This window comes from Plectrocnemia conspersa, unplaced genomic scaffold, assembly GCF_051122295.1.
Source record: "Plectrocnemia conspersa isolate PC_06_02 unplaced genomic scaffold, ASM5112229v1 ptg000008l, whole genome shotgun sequence".
Taxonomy (NCBI): Eukaryota; Metazoa; Arthropoda; class Insecta; order Trichoptera; family Polycentropodidae; genus Plectrocnemia; species Plectrocnemia conspersa.
The window spans coordinates 12,123,197-12,149,929 of NW_028277172.1; the positions used below are offsets into that span (position 1 = coordinate 12,123,197).

A 26,733-nucleotide genomic window follows, 5' to 3' on the forward strand; every position below is an offset into this window, starting at 1 on the left:
ATTTTTAATTTTATTTTTTCCTTGTATACTATTATTACAACAACTCTATTGAAATTGTGGGACGAACGGTGTGCAACAAAATTGTAGCTACTCATTCTATCTACAACACATCGACGCCGACGAGACTAGATAATCTAAAACTTTTTAAATGCATAACAATATAAGTCACAATCGTATACAATTTCTAAACATCTAATAACATCTAAAATAGTGAGGTATAACAGTTTTATTCAATCTATTTTATTTTTTATATTCCCAACAGAAGGCAAACTCCAGCCAAAGTCCATTTCGCTGGTTTCTCCTTAGTTTTCAGATTAAAAGTCCATACGTACGTTGGTCCTCTCATTCTATAAATATAATATTGTGATTTATACTCTTATAATATTAATAGAATACACATAAAATACCTGATTTTATAAATGGGGCAATCGTAAGTGTTCCTTAGTTCTATCTTATCCTGTGTGACAGCTCTGACATAGATTACAGGCATACTAGGAAACAATTCCTTTAAACGAGATTCCACTATGCATCCTTGATCTATATCCCATCTAGCGCCTTCCATATACATTCCATGAATATAGGCACCTTCGATTGGAGCAGCGTTAAACTCATCTTTAAACTTCTTTGTGACGTCACAGCTCAAACACATCTTATCTAAAGGCCATTCATTCTTGCGGGCAGTTTGCTGCATGATTGCAGTCAGGAACGATTGTGGATTGAAGAAGGCACCGAGCCATACTACAATAGGCAGCTAAAATACGAATACATGCTTAAATAAATTATCTCTCTTGATATGAGTTATAATTAAAATAATATAACTAACAGCAAAATCTCCAGTCCAGTTCTCCAGCTCAGTTAATCGCATGCAAAGATCAACGAACCAAGCTCCAAGGCTCAACTGAGATGGATATGCCAAATTGGTCCATCTTGGAGGCACTTGATCCATGTATAAGCAATTTTCTAGATCTTCCATCTCAGCAGTAATTGTTAGTTCTCCCTGTATTGATATAATTAGTATTGATTTAATGACTTTGAGGTACAGAAGCGAGTCAAACGAAAACAGTAATTTTGTTTCATAACTTAACCCACAGTTTATGAATCAATAGTATATTATATACCATCAATAGTTTTTAACTCACAATTTGAATGTTATCATTTGACTCACATTGTAATATAGTAGTATACTACCTTAAACCCAAACTCCAATTCCTTCAACGATCGCTTCATCTCACCCATCAAAATATTCATTCTTTCGCACTCTTGAAAAGCTACTATAATGTAAGGTGTCCTTTCTTCCACTTTACCCATGAGTTCCGCTATGTGGAATTGTTCTGGTATCTTATCGAGAATATCTTCTAAAACCGCTTTCACCTGTTCAATAAATATTATCATTATAAATATATGCATTTTTTGCACACACTACTGACATACTTTTTCTTCGCGTGACTGTCCAGTGCCGCATTGGTTGTCAGTATCGTGCGGTTGCATCTCGAAAATGGTTCTAAACAACGACTCAGATTGTGTAGATAAAACTCCAATTTCAGCATTCGGATGTAGGCCATACAGATACGGAGATTCGTTAGGCATTTTGTTTTCTATGTAAGCATGATAAGCTTCGAAATCAGAGTTTAGTGGAGCGACAAATCCGGGAGCGAACGTTAGTTCTCCATCGATCTAAATTAATTTAAAGCATATTGAGGATAGAGTATAATAATTATAGTTAAACGGTTTCAGTTCCATACTAATTCTGGTAACATATATTCGGATAAATATGTGCGACAAAGGCGACGATCCCAATCGTCGGTAATATGACCTCCATACATGATCTCTCCAAATAGGTATCTGAGATCGTCCCAAGGTATGCGAGAGTTGTTCTCCAGATAATTATAAAGTACGTTTACGCTTATGAAGAGATCACCGGCGTTGAATGGATAATTTCTGAAAGATATGTTATTATTTAACTGCAAAACATTTGATTATGTTTATTATAATACCTATTCCATCCCTGTGGTCCAAATTTTCTTCTCTCTGCAACCACAGCGTGAAAATAACAAAGTGCGAAAAGGATGCTCTTAAATTCCACTTCTTTGGAACACATTTCTAGTGTTTCTTGAGAGAAGTTATCTAATGCCTAAAAATAATATAAAATCATCAATATGTGATACTATACATAGTAGCTCAATTTATGTTATGATAAATTGTATAGATAACGTTTTGCAACATTTTCTCACTCATGTTACAATAAGGACTTTTTAGAAATTTTCAAGCTAAAAATATAAAATGCCAAAAATATAAAATAATTTTAATAAAATCATGAAATTAAGGTTGACCATGATTTATATACGGCCTAATTAATATAAATAAGCCTTTTCCTATTTATTTAAAATGCTCGCAGGGAACGTTTAAAAGGGTTTACACTCACAGGCTAAGCAGAGTCGTATCACTCGAAAGAAAAACAGGAAAAAGTCTCATTCTTGGTTTAATTCATATCGGAAAATTAAATTGACTTGCGTTTATTTGGATTAAAATATTACAAATAATATATTTGGTATAATTTTGAGAAACTGCCAAACGCGCTTTGATGCAATCTGTATTAATACTTACGATGCCCAAATACCTATAGAGCATCTAATGACGCAACACTATTCATTAAGGTTTTTAGATATTTTAATAACAATAAATAATTTATAAAGATAAAGTGCTACAATATGTACACATTAATCCTTTAAGCGGTATAGCCGTACATGTACGGCGGTCGATTTTTCACTGTTTTGAAGTGCCCTAAAGAGTTATATATTTACATATGTAACTGAAAAAATATAAATAAAAAACATTATATTTATATAACATTTTTAAAGGTAATTCAATGTAAATGATTTCTATAGAAAATATAATACTAACATAATAAAATAACAACTAATAATTTATATTAATTTTATAAAAAATATTGAGAGCCTCTGAATTGATATAAAAAATCCACAATAGCTGAATAATATATTAAAAATATATTAAATAAATTAACGAAATTATCAAACCATCAAATCATAATAATACAAAAAAGTAGTAAAATAAATCATAGCAATAAAACGTTGAAAATCACCGATTTTTTTTTGTAATTTTCTATAAATGCAATATAAAATAATATTAAATAAATAATTATAAAAAATTGCGTAAAATTCACTCACTCCCATGGGTATAAATTAACTCACTACTCAAAGGGTTAAAATGCTGATTTTTTATCTTTTCAATAAATACATTTTTATTTGACATTTTTTTTTCGTCTAGAAGCGAGAGATTTTATTAAGGGCTTATGTATTTATGTGATTAAAGTATGTCTATTTATACATTTTATAATTTTTATGACTTGCCTTTTGTGATTTCAAGGACTATTCAATTATATTAAAATTTAATAATTTTTATTTCGGTTAAATGGATGATAATGGAATTAGTGCAATAGCTTGATTTATTTCGGATTATAAATACCTTATGAAGATTAGCTTTCATACCAGTCGGTGGTTCATTAGTGATCTTTATTGCAGATTCCAGAATACCTTGAGGTATTATATGATATTGAGGATCAGCTGCTGGTTCCGCACTTAAAAACAACCTTGAAAGAAATTAACACATGTATGTTAAGTTGTGGTATATACTATTATTCATTATGTAATATAAGAAATACCTATAACTTTCGTGGCACTCTTCACTGCATTGTTCGATTTTCTTTTCCAGCGTATCTAACCATTTCGAGACCAAGTGTATGTTTTGCAACATGACCCAATGGCCTTCCGAAGAAGCTACGTCCATAGCCTTTTCCGCTATCACTTCCTGACCCTGACCCAATGAAACGATATGGAAATTTTGATTGTCGGTCGTGTAGCCCAGTTGTTGGCCTAATTTCTCCACGTCCTATTCATAATGAATATTTAATTAGCACTTTAAATTAAATTACAACAACACACACATCTATAAAAATAACCTTTATTGGATCAACTCCTGGTGATAAAATAAAGAAAATGGGCGTCGATGGATTAGATTCTTCAAACGATTGCTTGAAGTTTATCATTGGTGCTTGAACGAACTTAGCACCTAATTTTTCTTTTATGAAATACCTAAAATGTGATGTATAGTTAACAAATAAATCTTTTGTTGAAAAAAAAACAGATTTTACCTGGTAGCATAAGTCATGCGATCTAATCTTAAAGCTCGCATTATGCATAATCTTTGCAACGGTGATTTATTCTTCCACTCTCCTGGATACTTATCCTTTTCTGGTGTTTCTCCTTCAGTGAATTTTAACCATCTTTTGCTGGCTCCTTCAATATCTTTATCAAGTCCGAAGAAATTTTCCATTTTAGATAAAGTACATACACCTCCCCAATTCTTATCCGATAACCAAAGATACGGTGATGTAATTGGCTTTACAGGAAAACGCAACAAGAAATCTACTTCTTCTATAGCCGAACTTTCACTAGACAATTGAATCTAAAACATTAATTGATTATAAACACAATATATATAATTAGAACTATATGTTTGTTATTTACTTGAAGGGCCATTTGACACAGAAAAATCGATTTATCACTTTCAAACAATCCTCTGCTAGTGTACATATATACAGAAAATGTTATATGATCTAAAATATTCAACACTCTTTGAATGAGCTTCTTATCGGGTTTAGTCTTTGAAAGTGCGTCATTAAACACTGAACTGTAAGCTTTTAAAGAAAACTGATATATTGGGTTGATTTTGCTCAAATCTGTCAAAATAAAGTAGAGTAGAGATGCTCTCTCAGCAGCTGGTCTAAAAATATATATAAAATTAAAAACATATACTACTAAAAATTATATTTAATCAAGTTACCTATAATGCTCTCGTGCTTCATCGATCTTTTGAGAAGTTATCTTAGCTTCTTTTACCTTTGCAGCAATCTTTGCTGCAGTCTTTTTAGTTGTTTCCAAATTTACTACTAATGCAGAATCGCTTATTATATCTGGACCAGCTGAAGATAATCTACACAATAAGTCATCTTCTAAAGTTTTTAACGTGATTTTAAAATCATTTTGTTGTTTCGTTAGTTCAGCTCTGGTTGACTCTAAATCTGGTCTTTCAGCTTTAACTACATCTCCCAAGAGTTGTTCTTCCAATCTTGAATTATAAAAATTAGTACAGATTTTATTTATAATATCATTTTCATATTAAATAATTACCCATTTCTTGTCACAGTAAAATTAATTAATATGCATTGAGCTTGCATTTCTGGTTGATAATGAGGATTGGCCAATTTAGTTTGAAGAATCAATCGAAAGTTTGGATTATAATCGATTTCTTTATCTCCAATCTAAATTTTAGTTTAATGTTATATACAATAATAGAAGAATATTTTATTTTTTTATTATTACCTTAATCACTTTACCCTTTTTGATTAGTGTTCTTCCAAGTAATGGATCTAAAACTGCATCGATACTTTCTGAGATATTTTCTATTAATAACACATCACCATTTTGAATGGCATTTTCAATGATTTCAATGTATGATTGTGTAGTTAAACGAACGATCGTAAGTTTTTCTCCATAGTGATTCTTAATCCATTTTATCCCTTGCCTAATATAATAATAAAATATTTTTATTTATTTAAAAATATCCATATAAAATATAATATAAATTACAATTGTGGATCTATCATTAGTGGCCATCTTTCCGAATTAGTCAATATCGTAGCATTTTCTGTGCTCATTCTATCAGACGGTAGACCTTCATTGTTCCATGTAGCTATTTGAGCATCATCGGTTAATAGCATTAAAGGATCTAAGTTATCAGTTATGGGTATTTTAGGCTGCAATTGTAAATTTAATTGTAGTTTTAATTCAAATCTATATTTTAAAGGCAATCCTTACATCGACTTTGTATAAAAACGGAACCCAAAGATCATTCAAAAGATCCAATCTGTAACTATGAGTGAAACAGCCGACGTATGATATGAAAGCTGTTATTAAAAGGATATCGCCTGGTAGCATAAGTTCCCTGTCTCGAAGATTACCTACTGATACTTTCCATCTGAAATTTTGTATTAAGAAAAAATAATTAATGGAATAGATTTAATAGATCATTTTAAATACCTGACTTTTTCAGAAGATAATCCGTTCACTAAACGATTAGCTAATTCGATGGTCATTGTTGTCCTATCTGCTTCAGCTTGACATTTTAACTTTTCATCAACTGCTTCTTGGAATTCTGCCAGAAGAATCGCAAGACGTTGCTCCAATTCCTAATCACAATTAATATTAAAATCTTGGGAGTGCAGATTTATTTATGCTTTGACTTACAGATATTTTTTCTTTTAGCTGAGACAATGTAACTCTAGCAGCAGCTAATTCAGCATTAGCAGCAGCAAGAGCTCTTCTTTTAGGTTCTACTATGACATAAATTTCATAAAACTTCATTATGTTGATAACCCAAGCGCATAAGCCAGCTGCAGCACTAGATTTGCTCAATATAGTCTCGGGTAAAAAATCAGGGTCTTTGATAAAAGGTTGAATGGCCTGAAATAAAAATATTGATTAGGATTTTAATATCATATTATAAACTAGTTCATATTCCTTACTTTGACCACATCTGAAGGTATGTTTTCTTTGTCGTAATTCACAAGATCACTCAAAAATTGATCTACTTTTGCCATCATCACCTAAATATAAGATAAATATTAAAGTATAAAATAACATAGGTTTTCAGATTAATTGCACAATACACAAGACATTTGAGACAAATATAAAGTAACTAGATTTAAATGCAAAATTATAGTAGTTGTTTTAGGAATATTATTGTTTTAGGAATATCAAAATTGAAACGTAGTACATATTAAACTAAATTAAAGTTTATGATCTGGCTCTACATTATAATTATCATGTATGTAAAATGGTATGAAAGTCTTAGTATTTTATATACAAAAAAGTATTTTTTTATTGCATTTATTTATCAGGTAAACTTATATACTACATATTAGTTATTACTAGTATATGCAATTCGGTAAAATTTGTTGAAAATGCTACTTTTTTATTTGTCATAGACATTTGTATCTTAACATTTAGTATGCTAAGTAGCATTATTTCACTTAGATTAAATTTAATCATATTTTTTGAGATTGCTTGGTTGGACCATATTGAAAGTGGGTGCTTTTCTCGAAATTCTAAGGGTCGTCTCGGTCGATTTGGCTTAGCTCCGCTTAAAGCAAGTTTGACGTTTGAAAATTTTGGTGTTTTTAATAAATCAGCAAATTACATATAACAAACTAATTTTGCGACGCAAAATATTTTGCTCGTTGACATGAAAAAAATACGGATTTCTGAAACGCAATCGTATACGATTTAAAAAGCCAGCTGACGTAGGCATTAACTCAAGAATCCGTATTTTTGTTACGCACATTTATTTCGATGCACTATATCGTATACCATATAACCACTCATGAACAAATAGTACACACACATAAAATATTACATAAAAGTTAAACATACATCAAGTTATTTTATCCTAGTGTCAAAAAGTTTTATTAACAATACCTTGCAAGCTTTCCAAGACCTATCTTTTGGAATTTTTCCTTTCTTAGCAAGCAGTACACTAACAGCAGCAGTAACATTAACTACGGCATCAGGTGGAGTACCAAATGATTTGAGCTCAGTTAAATTATTCTTGTTTAGTGTATTCAGAGCTTCTTGTGCTGCTATCAAGGCTGGTTCAGCTTTAGCTAAATCATCAGCACAAATCTTAGCTTTGATAGAAACATCTTCCTCAATGACTTTAACCTTCTTTTCTTCTTCAGCAGCTACATGAATAATATTTTTATTAATATCATATTTAATACAAAAATAAAGTGAGACATCTGTTGTTGAAGATGAAAAATAATATTAGCAAATTCTACTTAAATGTGTATGAAGCTGATAAATATGTTTCTTTTTATAAATACCTAAAGCTTTTTCTTTAGAAACTCGATCACTCTCAGCACCCACTACTGATATCAATTCTTCGGCTGCTTTATTTTTTGTTTTTAATAAAACTTCTTGTTCTGCTAGTGTAAGCTATATAATTAAAAATATTTATTTATTTCTGTATTTTAGATTAATGAATAGCACTACATTAAACCTTTAAAGTTTCAACGTCTCTAGCACAAGACTCCAATTTTAACAATCCATTCTCTAGTCTCTTAATCATGAGCTTGAGATGCGTACTCTTCTCTCTCAATAATTTAGAATACAAGGAAATTTGCTCTAAAAATGATTTTGGTGTTGTATAGTTGAATCTCCTATCTTTTTGATAATAAGCAATAGACACATTGTTGACTGTTGTATGTACGTAAGACATAAACAAAGCTACTGGCTCTATGAGGATTTTCTAAAATATGGTAAAAATTAAATAATAATTAATTGCATGCTTAAGAAATATGAACTCACTGGTAGCTCGGGAAGATCAGATAAAAATTGTTTAGAGACTGATCTCAAAGCTTCTTGAGGCCACTCATGGAACCAGTTTATTGATGTACAATTGACTATAGCTGGAAACTTTCTAGATCTAATTCTTAGAGTTGTACCAACAGGCGAAAAACACAATACCACCTAAAATATTAATATTTATTATTATATATATCTGAAGATTATACTATATTGTATAAAAACGCAAATAATACCTTCAATTGCCTTCGAACGCGATCAATAAAAAATTTCCAACAATTTTCTTTAGTATCTTGTAATCCAGATGCTTTGGTCTATAATTTTTAGAGAAATATTACAAAGTTTGTTTAATTTAGTTACAACAAAAAAAATTACTTCTGTATGAACTCCATTGATAATATTTTCAATGTCTTCATCAGTAAATAAATCTGGTATTTCTCCAGATGCTAACAAATCGTTGATTAAAACTAAAAATCTTTCATCTGCCACTTGAGCATCAGTCATTAAAAAAACTGTTCCAATGTTTTTAAGACCAGCTTTCAAATATATTGCAGCTAAAATTAAGATATTATAGTGTAATACAATTGATTGAAATTGTATTTTATATCAAATTATTACCAAGATCGTCTTTAAGATCAATAATTGAATATCCCTTCCTTAACTGTAGTTGAAAGACTTCCAAACCGGATAAGTAAGATGATAACCTAGATAGTGATTGTTTACCAGATCCTCCAACTCCAATTAATAATGCATTTCCTCGCGGTAGTTCTAAGATTCTGTTGATTCTGAAAATGGATTATGTTTTTAATATATATATTCAACAATCCTATACTTTATTTAATTTTAATATATCTTACCTGCATATGTGATTCATTGCATCTTCAAATAAAACCAAATTCATCGTAGCTACCATGTCGTTATAAGAAGAAAGTCCTTCGTTCAATAATTGAGTCAAATGCTCCCAACCACTGATTGGCATGTATTTGGGATCACCAATTCCTTCAGCAAAGTGGCAATATATCAACGGCTTTGTGTGTATAACATTTTCTTCAATTTCCTAAAAAATAAAGTTAATTTAGCACAAGTTCACTAATAGACATTAATATATTTTATTTTTACATCAAATCCTTTTTTGATCGTCTCCGATATAATTTTCTGAAACGTATCAATATCTTTTTCGTTAACTAGTTTATCGCAATAAACTCTGGTAGATTCATGCATCCATAGTCTCACTAGTTCTGATGGAGTCTTAACAGTATCACCGGTCGCATAAAGGATTCCCTAAATAAATACATATTTACTTAGTCAATATATACATATATAACATTTAAAAAATATTCAATATAAATACTTGGAAAACGTTTGCTAAATCTCGCATGTTAAATATATAATGGAATTTAACAGCAGTTGGTAGGAATATTGAAGATATTCTTGAGTGCAAAACCAAAGCTGATCGAACAATAGCTTCTTCGATTTTACAAAGAACTGGCTGAAATTTTCCATTTTCAGATGATAGGTGCGATGATAGGATTTGTTGATAAATGTAGTAACAAGAATCTTGAGATGGGAAGCTAGAATTATGGCATATTATTAATCGTGCAGCATTTTTAATTTATAATAATAAAAAAATACCTGACAGCAAAAACACAGAAATGTCTTTGCAATCTTGGATCAATAACGAAAGATCCTGCAGTGGGATTCATGCAAGAGACAAACTGACTGTTGCGGATATCTTTCAGTGTCAATTTAGATCTATCATACCTACAATTGTAAATATTAAAAAATTAATAAAATACATAATTATAAATATATATTGTTTTATAGGACCAGTGTTTATAGTTCATGAATTGTCTTATCAATGTGTGAGGTTGAACTGTTCCATATTTATCCACTTCTGGCATGTTCATATCGTCTATGAAGTAAATCATAGTTTTGTTGCCAGGTGGACCAAAATTGCGTCCAGATTTTTTTTCTAGTGGTTTCTCAAGAACTCTTTGCAGCATATCCGATGTAGTGTAAAAATTAAAAGGTACATTTGTCACCAAATAATTTTCAGGCAAATTAGTCAATTTGTCTTGAACTACAACACTCTTTCCACAGCCAACTCCCCCAACTAGCATAAAAGGATGTTTTTTTGTTAAAAGCAAATCCATGAAGAATCTTAATCTAGTTGTTTCTATCGTATTGACTAGACATTGCTGTAAATAAGAAATAAATAATTTATCTAATTATAAATAATGCTACATTAGTACATCTAATATTACTTGTAATGGTGTATCTGTGTCAAAATAGAACTTTTCGATTTTTTTTGACCATGGTACGAATGTTTTCGTTTCTGGATCAATATAATAATCGAATATATTATCTGTAGAAGGGAAGGTAACAGTTTTGAACTCGTTAGTAAACCATTTGTTGAACTCGACCCTCCAATCGTACATTTGATCTTGAAATAAAGCAGATCCAAAGCCCCAGATACAGCAGAATACAAAGTACATCTCATACCTGTAATAACATTTAAAATGAGCCAAAGTTTCAATTGATATAATAATCATAAAGTACCATTCTTTAGGGCTGTCGTTTGGTATGATCTGTTTTGTCAGAAAACATTCAAGAAGGTATGTGACCATTTGAACTTGTTGTATATCAGTTAACGGCGTGATCTTCTTGAACTTCTTAGACGAATCTAATAAAGAAGGTATATATTTATCGAATAAGACTGATAGAATAGTCTTTTCTGACTGATCATCTCTGCCGTCAATCCATGAAGTGACATACCTAAATATTTTATCAATTAAATATCAAGAAGAGAATTAATTATGTATTAAAGTTAAACTTACGGATTCCAACCCAAATCTTGCGGATTAATATACAAAATGCCTGCTCTCGATACAGTAGCTGGTGTTGCTGTTTTTAAATTGCTGATTTCAAAAAGCAATCGCATAGATTTAGTTAATGAGATACGTTCGTTGCTTGCTAAGGTTAATATCTTAAAATTTAATAGAAGACATTAGATTGTTTACAAAAAAAGCAATACGGTTTTAAGTCATCAATACTTTATTATCGTCCATCAAAGTATTCAAGCTTTCAATCCACATTGGATCAATATCTCCATCTAATATGATCCATTTTGCGCCATTGCCAGACATATTCACCATATCTCTCATTATAACCGAGAATAGGCCATCTTTCCATTCCCTAGTAGCTGCGTTAATGACTCCAAATAGTTCGTCGTTCGTTACTGCTTTTGGGTCTAAGTCGTTATAGTAAGGTTTTTGCTTTTGCAACTTAAATATTAATAAGGATCAGTATCACATTATTTTTTTATTGTCATCACTATTATTTACCTGATAAGTGCGATACAAACATTTCCAAACGCAGGTCTTACCAGTGCCAGCAGAACCGATTATAAATACAGAATGCCTCACAGCAAATAATTCAACAAGTTGGACAATCTGCAACAAATGTGTAAAGTGCTATATTTATCACTATAAACGTTATTTAAGTAATACTAATTACTAGTTAGAAATATATTTAAAATATAAATATAAATCCTGAATATGTTACAATTTTATCGGTTATTTATGAGAAGAAAAAATAAATACTATACTCTAGTATTATTGAGCTAATAAACAAGTATTTAGAATAGTGATATACATTTTAGAGTAGAACTAGGTAAAAGACATTTTATTTATAACTATATTGAATACCTTAAGAATAAATCCTGGTTCAGGCTGAAGTCTCATATCGATAGCTGCTTTTTGACACATTTTTTCAAATTCAATATCTCTTTTTCTTGGAACATCCAAAGCTGGGAAAAGATCTCCAATGAGACCCATAAAGACTGGTATATCATCGGTAACGATTTTAGGTATATTGAAATCTCTTAATGCCCTCATTAAGACTTGATCTTCTGGTCTTTCTCTGTCTCCTCTCTTAAATAAATATTTAATTATTATTTTATTTAAATACATTAATATAAATATTATACCTTCAAAGATCCAGCTATCACCAAAACAGATTTTATAGCTCTCAATCCCCAGTCGTAATGATCCTGCTTTGAAAGTAACTCTTTACAAAGCGTATAAAGAGTAATAAACTTCCTTGCTAAGAGTCTCGCCTCTTGGAAACCTTCAGCTACCAACATTATCTCACAAATGAGCTCAAAATCAGGAACTACCATAGCGCATGGTCTAAATAGAGATTTGATATTTTCTGGTAGCTCAGTTCTCCCAGCATATCCAGGATTCATTGTAATAAATATACCGACTGTTGGCTGTAGTTTAATTTTTTCGCCCATGAAGTTAAAAAGTTGTTTTTTATTCTTGATGGCGTCTTGTATACTCTTAACTTGCACTGAAACTACAGATAATACTTCTACTGAAATTCTATTGAATTCATCAAAACAACCCCATGCTCCAGTTTGAGCTAATCCTTTGTATATGTTTCCGCATGACTTGTAATCCATTTGTTCAGAGCAGTTGAATACGTATACCATTACACCCAAAGCTCTCCCGAGATCTTTAGTTGTTTCAGTTTTACCAGTACCTGCTGGTCCAGCAGGTGCTCCTCCCATTATTAAATGTAAGCTCTATCAAGTATAATAACATATTTAGAAATAAAATGGTACATCATGCCATATAAATATCATACTTGTGTTAATGTGATGTAGCATCTATCAGTCAATGGTGTTATGACTAATCTGGGAGTATTTCCAAGATATTCGTATGCGTATTGAAATTGAGCGTCACAGATGTTTCCAAAACAATCATCGAGATTATTGTCCCATCTGTGCCTAAAAATTAAACAAGATTTTTTAGTTTATTACGCATGAAGATAAATCTGTGATTTGTTTACCTCAATTGACTATGCCACATGAATGAATTCGAAGTATCAACTTTGGAAGATATCAGTTTAGCTACGACGTCTCTGGAATGTACGTCGATGGTGCAAATAGTCATGATTTTCTGTCGATCACCGACAGATAAGTCTCCCAAAAGAAGTGTGATCAATGCACTCAATTGAACTATTTGCTTTTTCTGATATTCTTTCAATGCGTTCTCGTAACCTTTAAGTCAAAAATAATATATTATGTGTATGTTACTAATATCACTGGTGCTTTGAGTTCAAAACCCTGATGTGTATGCAGTGATAATGTCACTCTTAACACTCGGCTAAATACATAACACTATACACCGAAGTCTTCTTCACGCAAAAGTTAGGGAATATTAATACTGTCTCTATAAATGTATGTATGTATGTGTTTACCTATGTATCATTCTGTACACACTGAAAATCATCGTATTTGATAATGTTTTTCAAACTGTGTACGTTTGATATTATCGATTAGGTTAAGTCAGATGTGAAGTTGGATTATTTTAAAGTTTCAATAGTACCTTCTTCTAGTCTAAAAAACGCCTGATTTGTTTCAATAGTCCACCATATTTGTGTACCGACTAAAGCAATCTGAGCAGGCCAATCGAATAACCATTGATCTCTTGACTTCTCTTCATACGCACTTATAGCATTGCTCAATAAATCATGCAATGTTTCTTTCATGCAGTCTGTAACTCTGTTTAGCCAAACTTCCACCTAAAAATATGTTTTTTAATAATAATCCAAAATCTATGTTATTATTTTTCATTACAAACTTTTCCACAACAGTCACATAAATTCTTAAAAGAGATATGTTCATCGTTTTCCTTTGAGAGCATTTCATAAGCTATAAATGTATTTTCTTTGCAACCTTCTTCATTCTTAGAAAATACTAACTTTGCAAGACTGTCGTATAGTTTAATCAAATGTCTGCAAACCAACTCTGGAGCATTGCCATTAGAAAGGATATCTAAAATAATAAGGTATACTTTAAATCTGATCGTTCTTTAATATATTTTATAAATGCTTACCTAACAAATCTGCAGATGATACAAAGTAAAAACGTGGATATGAAAGTCTCTTAGTTTCTAAATAATCATTCAAAGCTTTCTCGCACACTATTAAGTTTGTCAATAATCCATCTAATCCTTCATATAAACCCGATTTATTTGTAGCTTCAATAACATTGGGAATAGTATGTATTTGTTCCACCACATTCTATAAACAAAATATCGATTAAATACTAGCTATATTAAAAACTTAATAACGCTCAATAACCTTGAATTCTTCATCGATTTTATCAAATCTTTTGGAATCCTCTGGAAGCTGACTTCTTATGTCTTCCGAACCAATGAAAATGCTTTCCAAATACAACCATTTCCGTTGAACTTCGAACCAAACGTTGATCACTTGATCTGCGTTAGACAACTTCTTCTGCCATTCAACTACTTCTTGCTCAAAATGACCGACGAATTTAGACGCCATCATATTTTGGACTTGCGTCTATTTTTATTAAAATATTTATCATTCAATTCCAAACAGCGGTATATCATTTTAAACTTACTTGATTGTCTTCCAAAGTTTCAACTAGATCTTCACTAGCTTTCGGTATCTTCAAATTAGTACGACTATGATCTTCATATTGAAATTCTAGATTGCTCCAAGTCACATTGAGCTCTCTGTGTATTGAATTTAATGTTTAATAATAGTATTGATTCACAAATAAAAATAAGATAAATTTTACTTTAGAGTTCTCTCCATGGCTGCCTCTTTCACAGACTTATCGACGATATTTTTTACTTCATCTTCATATTTGTGCAAGTTAAGTGATAACAAGCTTGCCAGTGTTGTATTATCTTCCATTTGAATTTCAACCTATCCGATCAAATTTGGTTGAGTATCATATAATTTATTTTTAAATAATAGTTTTGCTTACCATTAATTTAGCTTCATTTTCATTTTTAGCCCTCTGTCATACACAAAATAAAAACAATTATTATTTATAAATAGAATTGTTTATTTTTATAAATATATAAAAAAGAATAATGTACAATGTGTAGCTAATATTATAATATATGACATTGAATACAAAATATTATACATTAAAAAATAAAATTACTACTTTAATACTATTTAAAGACTTTAAGGTAAATAGTGGCTAAGTTACAACTTACTTATTGCTCACAGGAAGGTGGAATATTTGTATTTTTCTAAATTTGTATTTTTCTAAAGTGGGATAAAAGTACACAGCACAGTTAGATGCAATAACATGTCGTAGTGGAGTGCCGTCAGATTTAGTCATAATTGAACCCAATATATTTTTTTTATTAAATCTTCAGTTGTAACCTAACTGGCGTAAGCCCAATGCGTTACAATGGGCAAATCCGTACCAATTGAGTAAGACCGGACATAAGGAATATTTACAAGTAAGTATTAACCACCAGACTGAAAAAGTCTGGAAATCGGTGACATTTATATTATTAATTATAAATTATTATGTGCTATACAATTTATAAGCAATGGATGTCATTGCAGATGGGGCCGGTTTATTAATAATAGCGCATTTTTATAAATAAAATTCGAGTCCCGCTGCCAGGGCTCGAACCCGCAACCTCTGAGTTACTAGTTTTTATATTTTGCTTATCTACAAATTTAGAATCAAAAGCTTAATTTATACATATTTTTTTCACAATCATGTATTTCGTTGTTATATTTGATATCAGGATTTTTTTTGTCTGCAAACATATTACTTTCAGAAAAAAAATCAATAATATAAATCTTAGACATATGCCATTTTACCCTAACGTCTTCCTATATCTATAAAATGTTATATTAAAATATATAATAAAAAAATACTATTTAGTGAAACATGTATAATATAAAAGTTGATTGTGCATGAAAATCATATTATATGTTCACAAAATATATATGGTATTTCGCTGTTAACCTTTTGGTAACTTTTCGGAGTAGTTTGTGACTGTTTATGCGGTCTGTACATATTTTTAACATCGAACTCCAATTTCCAATTGACGTTGGCTTTGCTAGAGTAACATTCGTTCGATTCATCGTCTTCTTCCGAAGAATCGTAAAAATCGCTCAAGTCTAGTTTTATTTTGTTCTCGATAGTAGAATTAGTAGTGTGAGATGAGTGCGGATGTTTTTCATTGTTCTCGGGTGTGTGCGATGAAGATGAATGATTAGAGCTTGTGCAGACATCTAAGTCACTATTTACCCTCACTGAGACTCGTTCGTACTAAATTAATTGAATGAATCATGTTTAGAATAAAAAGCAAAGCCATTAATACTCGTATTGAAAAAAAACACTAACTTTAGTGGTCTGCATCAGTTCAATCCAATGGCGATCTCTAATGGCTGGATTCTGTAATTCTGTCACGGCTCTTAATGAAGTTAATAAATTCTTGATTATAGACTCGATAGCAATGAATGGCTCCCTAGAATCGATATTAATATAAATAACATTTTTATTGATTTTTATTTTACATATTTTACAACACATTACCATGATCTTATTTCTTTATCTAAGGACTTTAAATCTTTAGTGAAACGTTTGCATTCTACGTCCATTCCTTCTGCATCGATACTCTTCCAAGGCGTTTTCTTCCAATCCTCGATCGTAAATTCAACTAAGAAGTAATAATCCCAAAGTTGCTACAAAATAAAAATGAAAGAATATAAATCTTGCGATGTGTAATTAATATAATAACACAACAAACCTTAGCCATAGTCAATTCTTTCCTAGCTGCTTCAATTGGTTTTACATCAGGATAAGGAACGTCGAATAATTCGCAAGATTTACTCAAAGCAAAGATTGCATCTTCATAGTTTTTCAACTCCAAATGAGCATCGTTGATTGATTCATAAACATCGGTGAATTGTAAAGAGAAAAACTATCGATTTAGGTTAGATGGGTGTTTATTAATAAAAACAAGATATGCCAATCAATTGCACCCAGAAGTCAATACCATAAGCGATTTTTTAAGACCGCTCAGGCCTTCGTTTACTACAAGTATCATCATTTTATTTATCTAGCATTTATCCCTAAACATACTAGGAATGTGGCGGTTAGTGTTAAAACATATAGAACAACAATTAGAAAGAATTAGAGTGAAGTTGGACACCGTGCAGTGATCAAATATCTGCACAAAAAGAGCTTAGCATCAATGCAAATTAATATATACTAAGCAAATACTATGGAATAATTTTGTCTTTTATACATAGGCAGTTAAATTTAAACATGGGAGGTAAAGCATTATGGTGATTATTGCATGCCTTAAGCTGCTACCACTAAAGAAAACAGCAAATTCATTGGCGAATCAAGACTTTTAGCATCTCCTATAAATTTGTTTAAAACATTTTGAGCAATGAGTTAAGAATGTCGAACTTTTCTATGAGAATGTTCCAAAACTTTTTCCCCAGCGGTTTATCATAAACGTATTCGGTTTTAGACGGTGTCTTGATATTTATTGGAAAGATTTGTCATTTCTGATAAGACATGGGTTCATCGCTATTAGTCTGTATCTAAGCAAGAGATGATAGTAGAAGAATAATATTAGAGTCTCATTATCTTCCAAAAAAGTATCGTTAATCCCGCTCGCTGGCAAAGTGATGAGACGAAATAATATCGATGGTAGATTATATTCCAAAAGGTCATACAACATTAATACAATATTACATTAACTTAAAAGATATGTAAAGAAAGTGGCATGACTGAAATTGATCAGTGCGGCTTTGAATTTATACCCGATTCCCCAAATTTTTGCAAACTAGGCAGAGACATCTTATCAGACTGGGATCATGTAACAGAATGTATTACCAAAAGATGTCACTGGAGCTGGGGCCGGTTTTTTTTATAAGAGCGCATTTTTTTATAAATAAAAATTCGAGTGTCGCTGTCGGGGCTCGAACCCGCAACTTAAGAGTTACTAGTCTGAGACGTTACGGACTACGCTATTCATATGTCATAAAACAGAATAAATTAATATCAATACGATAATGACTATTATGCATTTGAAGGGCAGTTTTTGTATGGCAAAATTCGGATACTTTTTGATCAGCATATAAATAATATAATGAAAGCATATTACCTTCTTATTTTTAAACTTATTTCTGTAAAGATCAATCTTTTTGTTGAACAATATGATTTGCTTGCCTATGACATGAGCTTGATGTATTTTTAAAGGAGCTACATTGTGTTTTATTGATGATGCTAGTTTTAATAAACTTTTCCATTTTTCAGGCAAAACTTCTAGCTAAAGTAATAAAACATATAATCGCATTGTATTAATGTCTAAATTATACATATTTTATTAAACATACCAATGTATAGACTGAATGCTTCTTCTTTCCTTTCTAAAATTAAAATTAATTATAATACCCATGCATTAATTTAATTAATATAAAATTTACCTCATCATACAACTCTTCTGGAAATTCTATGCCGTAAGTTTTTAAAAGTTCAACATACTCTTTCAATGGTTCAAAAACATCTTCTGTGGACATGTATTGATGTTCACGAACATTTTTAAGGCAATCCATAACGCGTAATAAAGCTTCATAGTCATTGTCTTTAATATCAGTAGATAAAATGTTGATGGTGTTTTCGACAAAATCGTTCAAATCATGGATTCTAAAATTTTTTATTATTTAATTTCTAAAAAACTATAGAGTAATTATAGATATAGACCTTTTTAAAACGTATTCGACTAGCTCCTGTTTAAATATATTGCCCCATTTAGATACAATGTTGAGAAGCGCTTGTTTTAGTCCTTTCATATTCAGTAGTAACCAACCGTTGAATAGATGAGATTCGTAGATCTTCTCACATTCTTTATATAAATCTTCAAATACGTCAATCTATTATAATGAAATATTTTATTTTAAGAATTTATAAATTTCATATTATTAAGTTTATAATACAAATATACCTGATTTTTAAATGTTTCTAAAGGAGGTCTAGACGTCAACGCTTCTTCTAATGAAACAGGTGTATCATCTAAATCTGACGAAATCAGTGACTCTTTCGTTATAAGTTTGCCGCTTTTAAGAAAATTCTGTAAAAATTCTTGACTGTCGTTGAGCCATATAAAAGAGTATTTAGTATAAATCTAAAATATTTATATTAGTTAATTATTTAAAGAGAATAGTATTATCAATATGTATAAAAAGCACCTCAATATAAATTTTAACATCGTAAATAGTATGTTTAACTATTTCAATCAGTCGTGTTTTCATTGTTACTACTTGCTTATGTGTTTCAACTTCAGCTGAAAGATTTCAATTCAATAAATGGACTTGAATAGTATTTAATTGCAAAAAAATACCTGAATAATTATCGAATTCTACATTCTTGGATATGCGCTTAAATAGTTTAGCTTGATTTATTATGTCATCGATCATGTTTAAAATCGTGCTTTCCATTCCATCTTCATCGTCGTCAAGATTTGGAAAAAATATTATATCTGGAGTAAAAAAAGAATACATAATGAAATAACAAACTTTTAAACAAAAAATCCTTTATTATATTATATAATACTTACTAGGTTGTCTCAGTTCTACAATAACTTCTAAAAATGGTAGTTTTACACCCATAGTCGAATCCATGTTAGATAATAAAGTTATGAGACTTTTTGTAACTGCTTCTGTTACTGTAACTCGTAACTAAAAATGTACTATTAAAACCTTATTTATTATTTAAGGAAAATAAAATAAAACATGCCTTATTATCGATGTAATTTTCATATTCTGGCCAATTTGCTTGTCGGAAAGAATCCGTATGTTTATCTAATTAAGAATAATATATTAATTCTACATTATGATAGATATATCATACTAATAATGAACATACATTTGATTTTGACTTCAACATGTTCTTCTGAATCTGATATTGACTAAAATATTTATAAATAATTATTCAAGCCTATTTATATATTTTATTTTATAAAACTTACTGAATCGTCATCATCTATGTCAATATTGAAGTATAAGCCATAATTCTGGTCCATAACTTCTGCAGTTTTTTTATTTGCCAAAGATATACTTTCTAGTCTCTTATTTTTTCTTGTGTGATTTTCTTGAAAATCTAATAGACATCTTCCAGACTTTTGTTGTGAGCTACGATCATACATACCAAAATTGGTCCAATTTGTTATTTGCTCAAATGCTTGTTTTATATTAATCTGAGACATAAGAACTCTCTTTTGCAGCTTGTCTAAAATTGAAAATACTTCTTCGACGTATTGATCAACTGTTGAATTTAAAAAATATTATTAACTTGATAACTGATCTAAATAAATTAATTATATAATACCATTCAAGCTCCAATTTATCTCTTCTATTCCTCTTCTCAATACTTCGTTGATATCTTCTATTTCTTGTTCAATCAGAGCTATTTCTGATGCATGACTGTCGTTTTGTATTTTGTTGTACCAAGATATAGCCATATTGAGTTTGCTTTTGATAAGCTAGAAATAAAGAAATATTTTTATATTTAAGCAATAAATATTAGCATTTTTCATCTTACTTGGAAGTTTTCAGTTCTCTCAAAAAATTCTAAGCCTTCCACTGGTAGCTCATATCTTTCCAAGTACTTTAAATAGCGAATTTCTTGAAGAAGACAAGTCAACTGAAACCATACATTTCAATGTAATTCTATAAATAAATTAAAAAATACAATGATTAAATAATATAATACTTCATTAGCAAAATTAAGTTTTAATAAAGCTTCATCTTTTGCAAATAGTGGTGTATTCATGTACTTTTCACAAATTTTAGGCACAGATTCTGCCCATTCGTTATAATGTTCAATTTCAGTGGCATCAAGATTTTTAATAATTTCATTGAATCTTTCCTGTAGCATACTGATTTTTTCACCGCAAGCATTTCTGAAATTTCAATTCATTATAACTCAAATTAATTATGCAAACTTATTATTTTAGAAGATAATCTTACAAAACTTCATTTTGAGTCAACTCGATCATTGGAACAGTTATTCTTTGTCGTAATTTATGTATCCACCACAAAAATCCAGCCACGGGAGGAAAATGTTTATCGATCATAGGGTTTTGGTTCGATTTATCATAAACATGAACTCCTTCATGAAATAATGCCTCAATCTGACCCAATTCCTCATTGAAATAACTGAATAATACGTCATATCTAGGTTGAAGTTCGTTGAGAATAGTTGGTCTGTTTGCCAAATCTCCAATTATTTGCAGAAGCTACAAAATGATTGCAATTAATTAGGATATATAAATTAATTTTATTACTAATATATTAATATTTACTTTAAAGATGTATTCTAAGCTGGAACAATCTTCAAAAGCCTCTCCAAATAATTTTGCTAAGCAACGATCCAAATCTGAAACTCTGTTCACAAATCTCTGATATTCTTTTGGGAATTGCTCGTCTTCTGTATCCAAAGGATCGTATTCAATGTCGCATATTTTATTATACAGTACACTGTATCTTTCAAATATCTAAATATTAAATAAAAATGTATAAAAAAATAATATTATATGCATACATATAATACATATGTATGTATTTACCTCTGAAGTTTTTCCGCTATGTATTCGTCCTCTGATTCCAGCGAATTCCACTTTTTCCAACTTCAACATTTCCACTGTAGTTTGAAGAATATGTCTTGCCATTTTGAGTCGCTTTATGAATTCATAAAGACGGCCAAAGACCCTTTCGTTCTCAAAGTTCCAAAGCATTGGCATAGTATCACCAGTGAAAAAAGTTTCAATCTTCTGTCTGTTCATTTGGTACACGTCCCTAAATATTTCTATAATTATTACTCAAATATGAATTAATATTTATATTTAGAGAAAAAACTTACAAGAAATTGTCTATGCTACTCAAAATTTGATTGATTTTGACAACCAATTCGAAAGCTTCTCCATAGAAGATGTTCTGTTGGTTGTAAGCAACGATAGATTGCTCTATCACCATATTAGCCATGTTTTTTAAAAGTGCTATTATTTTTTCAGTTCTTCTATAATATCTGGAATTTGCCCATAAAAGTCCAATGCAGTGCATCATTGGCCTCACGAGCTTTTGACTTTCGATGAAGTTGTGTTTGTCAAAATTTTCAAAATGTTTAATTAACGGTGCTTGATGAACAACTATGTCACGAGCTTCTACAATACCTGAATAAAAAAATCATTATGTTAATGGTCCACGAGAAAATGGATAATAATACATGTAAAGCATATACTAAAATATATTAAACAAACGGTTTTTAGATTGAAAAATCTTTTGAAGCTATTTCTAGTACTCTGGAAATAAGTATAATATATCATACCTGCTATCAAATTAGTCAAAATTGATTTAAAAGTGCTCAAATATACACTATTAGTCATTTCTAAGTAAATAGCCATTTTCTTGACTCTAGGAAGTCTTAATTGGGTATAAATACCCTCAAGATTTTTTAGCCTTGAAGACCAAAAATTTAACTCATCCATTGGATTCGGAAACTTTTTAGTTTCAGTTATTATACTGGAATTTTCCTTTAAAACTTTGTTGACTTGCATTGCCCATTGTATGATCACTCCTTCAATGTTTGTCTTTAGATAAATATCCATATTTTCTCCATTGCTAAAGAATAAATAAAATTATTAACATATTTATTTTAAATAAACAGGAAAGTGTATTAACAAAACCTTGATATCAAAACTTTTTCAGCGTATTCTATCTTCTCAATTCCATCAGGCATTGGAAGAATCACTTGATTGTTCATAACACCACGAATCTAATATAAATTATATTTTTATTTTATAATTATTTTTAGCTATACTATAATAAACAATAGTATTACTTGATAGAGCGTATTCTTAAAATTTATGACGTGCTTTTTAACATCGTCTGTGATGATTTTAGGCCATTCTACGTGATTCCTTGGATTGCAGAGAATAGGAGAAAGAATTTCATCAGTGAAGACTATAAGCTCGTGAACTAGTTCATTGGATAATGTCCCAAAAATCATAACCTAAAAAATCATCAATGTAAAAGTTTTATGTAATATATTTTTTATATTAAAAAAATATAATACCTTTCTTGCATTCTCGGGTGTTACTATTTCAGCCATTTGGCGTATGAAATATACAGTTTTGGATTTTGGAAAGAATGAAAATCCAATGGTAGCTTGCAATAGTCCACCGTGTCCGATGGCGAAAGTAATTAGAGGCGTTGTCGGCGTGTCGATGAATTTGATCAAAAGGTTCTATAATTTAAAATACTTTTTTATAAGATAAATATAAAAAACTGGTTTATTTTTCATTCATATAATAATTAAAATACTTTGTCTTCGCTTTGCATTAGTTTTTGCCATTTTTCAGGCTTCAACTTCAATAGTTTCAGAACAAAGGTGCTTATGAACTCCACGCGGGCATCGAATTCATCATTCGGTACTTTTTGCTATAAAATAAATTGTATAATTAATATAACGTTATAGATAATAAAGGGTGTAAAAAGTAAAGGTCACGTATCCATTATTTATTATTACTCTTTCACAATAATTATTGCTAAAAGTAATAATTAAATTTTAACATCTCGTGTGCATTTTTTTATAATATTAGGTGTATGTTTGTAAACGTACGTATAGGAGTTAATCTAGAGTGGATGTATAGTATATGTATGTATATGCATAAAATGCTTAATAAAACTTTTGTGTATAAAGGCCATCATGACGCATTAGAGAAAGAGTCCTTTTCCGAAGAAAAAATCTGAAGATTTACCTTACAATAGTGAACAAAAAATTCGTTTTATGGAACAAAGTACTTGTTTAAATGCACATATCTCTTAAAATAATTCTCTGCTAAATCGTTCCCTTAGAGAAATAGAGAACCTGTAAAGTTATGATGGTCAGATCTGAAATAAATAAATATGTATGAACAATTCAAAGGATAGTGGAAGGCTTGGAGAGCTCTTTTTTCAAAAGCTTCTGTAGAACAGACAGTAGACATAAACCATATGACTATCATATTTAATTTGCCGCATTTTATTAAAAGGTAATCATCCATCGTATAAACGTATTGAAAATGTTTTTTTTACTTTAAAAATAACATAATATAATGTGTAAAATAAAACTATCTAGAAAATTATTTTAGCTTAATGTTGTTTTTTTCCCGACCGACTAATAAGCAACTTGATATTTATGTGAACCTTGGTTACTGTTACAAATGATAACAAATAACTTCATTGTTGTGTCTACAATTCGTGTTGACTTTAGAACGAAGGACTATAACTAAAGGGGTTAAGATAAGAATATATTACTGCGATACGAGAGAAAGATTTTGCGGAATATATTTGGTCTACGAAAGACTAGAATGTAGATTTTTAGTAAGGTGCAAAAATTACACTAATTAATGTTAATGCATATTGATAAATTATCAAAAAAGCGAAGATATTTTTTTAAGGAATATTTATGACTTATTACATATTTATATTTTAAAACAAAGTAGATACGTACATTCGTTTTTTTCTTATCTTGAATGGGAGTTTCAGCGGGAGGCTATGGAAGAAAGTATTATTTTTATTAATCTTATTATCTCGATTATTAAAATATAATCTTTCATTAAAAAAACAATGAAGTTTAACATAATATATGTTTTTAAGATCAGGCATTATGTAATTTATTGATTTTGTCTATACATTTAGACAAACATTCCATTAACTAAGGTATTCTTTATACAAACTATAGAGCGAAGCTCCATAAATTATCTTTTAATGGCATACGACCTTTTCCTCCGCCGGTTTTGCATTCGCCATGGAAAATGTCGCAAAATTTAATACAATATATCCACGTTATTTCGGTTTAATAAAATAAAAATCACGCGATCCACTAATAAGACACGCGACTAGGAACTTGGTAACGCAATAATTGATCAAACGAACGTAGGTATTGTGTTGCGAACAAGTTTGTTTGTTTTCTCAAAGAGTGAGTGTTTTCTAAATTTGTTTAATAAATTATTACATACAATATTTTTATTCAATTTTAAATAATATTAAAAAACTATAACAATAACACTATAATCATGTAATTGTATGGTTATTAAAATTTGTATATAGTTTTGATAAATTTTAAGTAGATACTAATAAGCACAATTATGTAAGTATATAATCATACATTAAGACAAACGTCATTTATGTCTCACATTTCATAGTTAAAGTCACGCCGTTTCTCTTCCTACTTTCGTATACTATCAAAAGTAATGTAACACTCGTTAGTGTTTTTAAAATTGAACTAGAAAAATTCTAATAAAAAATATGAATATGGATACCAGTTCTTAAGTTGTCACCCCTGGAACGTACAGTGAATCAGTTACTGGCAACACTGCGGAGCGTCACTGCACTTCTCTCGATAGCGACACGGCAACTGGCTACGAGTAGTGCCTAATACGAATCTTTAAAGGCTTTTACTTGAAAAAAACAAATGCAAAATAATAAATTATTTAGCAATTCATATTTTTAAAACATCGGATTATGTTTTTATTTTAAATACCATTTTATTTTAAAAATCATGAAGTTTTCCTAAAAAAATGATATTTTTTAAAGATTATGAGTATAAATATTAAAAATCTTCGCTACTTTGTCTTTAAAGAATACAGCAGATTATTATAAAAAACATCATAAGCTCTTACGCTGGGCGGTCAGTTAAAAGTTGCAATTTTATTTTACAAAAGCAGCACTTTATGAGTAAAATATCTAAAATTTTCATGCTACATGCCGAGTGGAATAACCGCATTTAAAAAAATGATAGTTTAAAGTAAAATAACTGAATATCAAGCTAGTTTGTATTACATAAAACTTCTGAATGCTCTCTGAATTGATGTAAAAAATCTATAAGACCCGAATAACGTATAAAAAATATGTAAAACAAATTAACAAAATTTGATAATTGAAAAATGTTAAAATAAATTATTAAAACATAATAATACAAAAAAGTAATACTATAAATTGTTGAAAATCATTGTTTTTTTCATATAATTTACTATAAATGCAATATGAAATAAATAGCAGCAGAAATAATTATAAAAAAATACGTTAAATTAACTTACTTCTATGTGTATATTAATATATTAAAAAATATGTATAAATTAACTAATTACTCAAAGATTTAAATTATGGAAAAGACTTTTGAGCGCACACTACTCATTACAGACATATATTTACCAGGCGCGTACGGTGAGTTACATTCCCTTTCGCTCGGTCGCGTGTTAAGTGACGAAAGTGAGTAAGAGATAAAGGCGTGCGTTACATACGTACCGCACGCTTTTATCTCTCACTCACTCTCGTCACTTAACACGCGAGCGAGCGAAAGGGAAAGTATCTCACCATACACGCCTGATATTTACACTGCTGCTCTAATTATATTGTATTTAATTATAAGCTTAAGCTCTGC

At 30.1% G+C, this 26,733-nt stretch overlaps 1 protein-coding gene across 1 annotated transcript; it reads right to left on the reverse strand.

Annotated features, from left to right (window-relative positions):
• Position 1: 1 nt before the first annotated feature.
• Positions 2 to 25,100, reverse strand: LOC148233016 (dynein beta chain, ciliary-like). The gene is made up of 70 exons (XM_088190697.1): positions 25,068 to 25,100; positions 23,631 to 23,747; positions 23,383 to 23,553; positions 23,149 to 23,319; positions 22,994 to 23,082; positions 22,636 to 22,928; positions 22,171 to 22,480; positions 21,878 to 22,106; positions 21,614 to 21,805; positions 21,279 to 21,547; positions 21,022 to 21,211; positions 20,851 to 20,952; positions 20,638 to 20,791; positions 20,458 to 20,574; positions 19,868 to 19,975; positions 19,674 to 19,789; positions 19,256 to 19,435; positions 19,015 to 19,184; positions 18,738 to 18,957; positions 18,416 to 18,580; positions 17,045 to 17,218; positions 16,831 to 16,979; positions 16,639 to 16,762; positions 15,055 to 15,185; positions 14,875 to 14,989; positions 14,589 to 14,813; positions 14,342 to 14,528; positions 14,087 to 14,280; positions 13,832 to 14,027; positions 13,293 to 13,503; positions 13,089 to 13,230; positions 12,427 to 13,026; positions 12,146 to 12,370; positions 11,783 to 11,890; positions 11,492 to 11,722; positions 11,276 to 11,424; positions 10,998 to 11,213; positions 10,703 to 10,940; positions 10,266 to 10,636; positions 10,071 to 10,199; positions 9,790 to 10,009; positions 9,558 to 9,719; positions 9,296 to 9,495; positions 9,057 to 9,223; positions 8,814 to 8,992; positions 8,675 to 8,752; positions 8,442 to 8,603; positions 8,134 to 8,382; positions 7,958 to 8,069; positions 7,554 to 7,816; positions 6,602 to 6,682; positions 6,324 to 6,539; positions 6,117 to 6,265; positions 5,895 to 6,054; positions 5,667 to 5,833; positions 5,400 to 5,601; positions 5,208 to 5,338; positions 4,861 to 5,145; positions 4,545 to 4,800; positions 4,169 to 4,482; positions 3,977 to 4,109; positions 3,680 to 3,906; positions 3,484 to 3,607; positions 1,995 to 2,131; positions 1,743 to 1,938; positions 1,432 to 1,674; positions 1,189 to 1,371; positions 824 to 997; positions 408 to 751; positions 2 to 347 (listed from the first exon to the last, which is right to left on the reverse strand). The coding sequence occupies exons 1-70, from the start codon at positions 25,098 to 25,100 to the stop codon at positions 248 to 250; spliced, it is 13,125 nt and encodes a 4,374-aa protein (XP_088046823.1). The 3' UTR covers positions 2 to 247.
• Between the last annotated feature and the right edge of the window lie 1,633 nt (positions 25,101 to 26,733).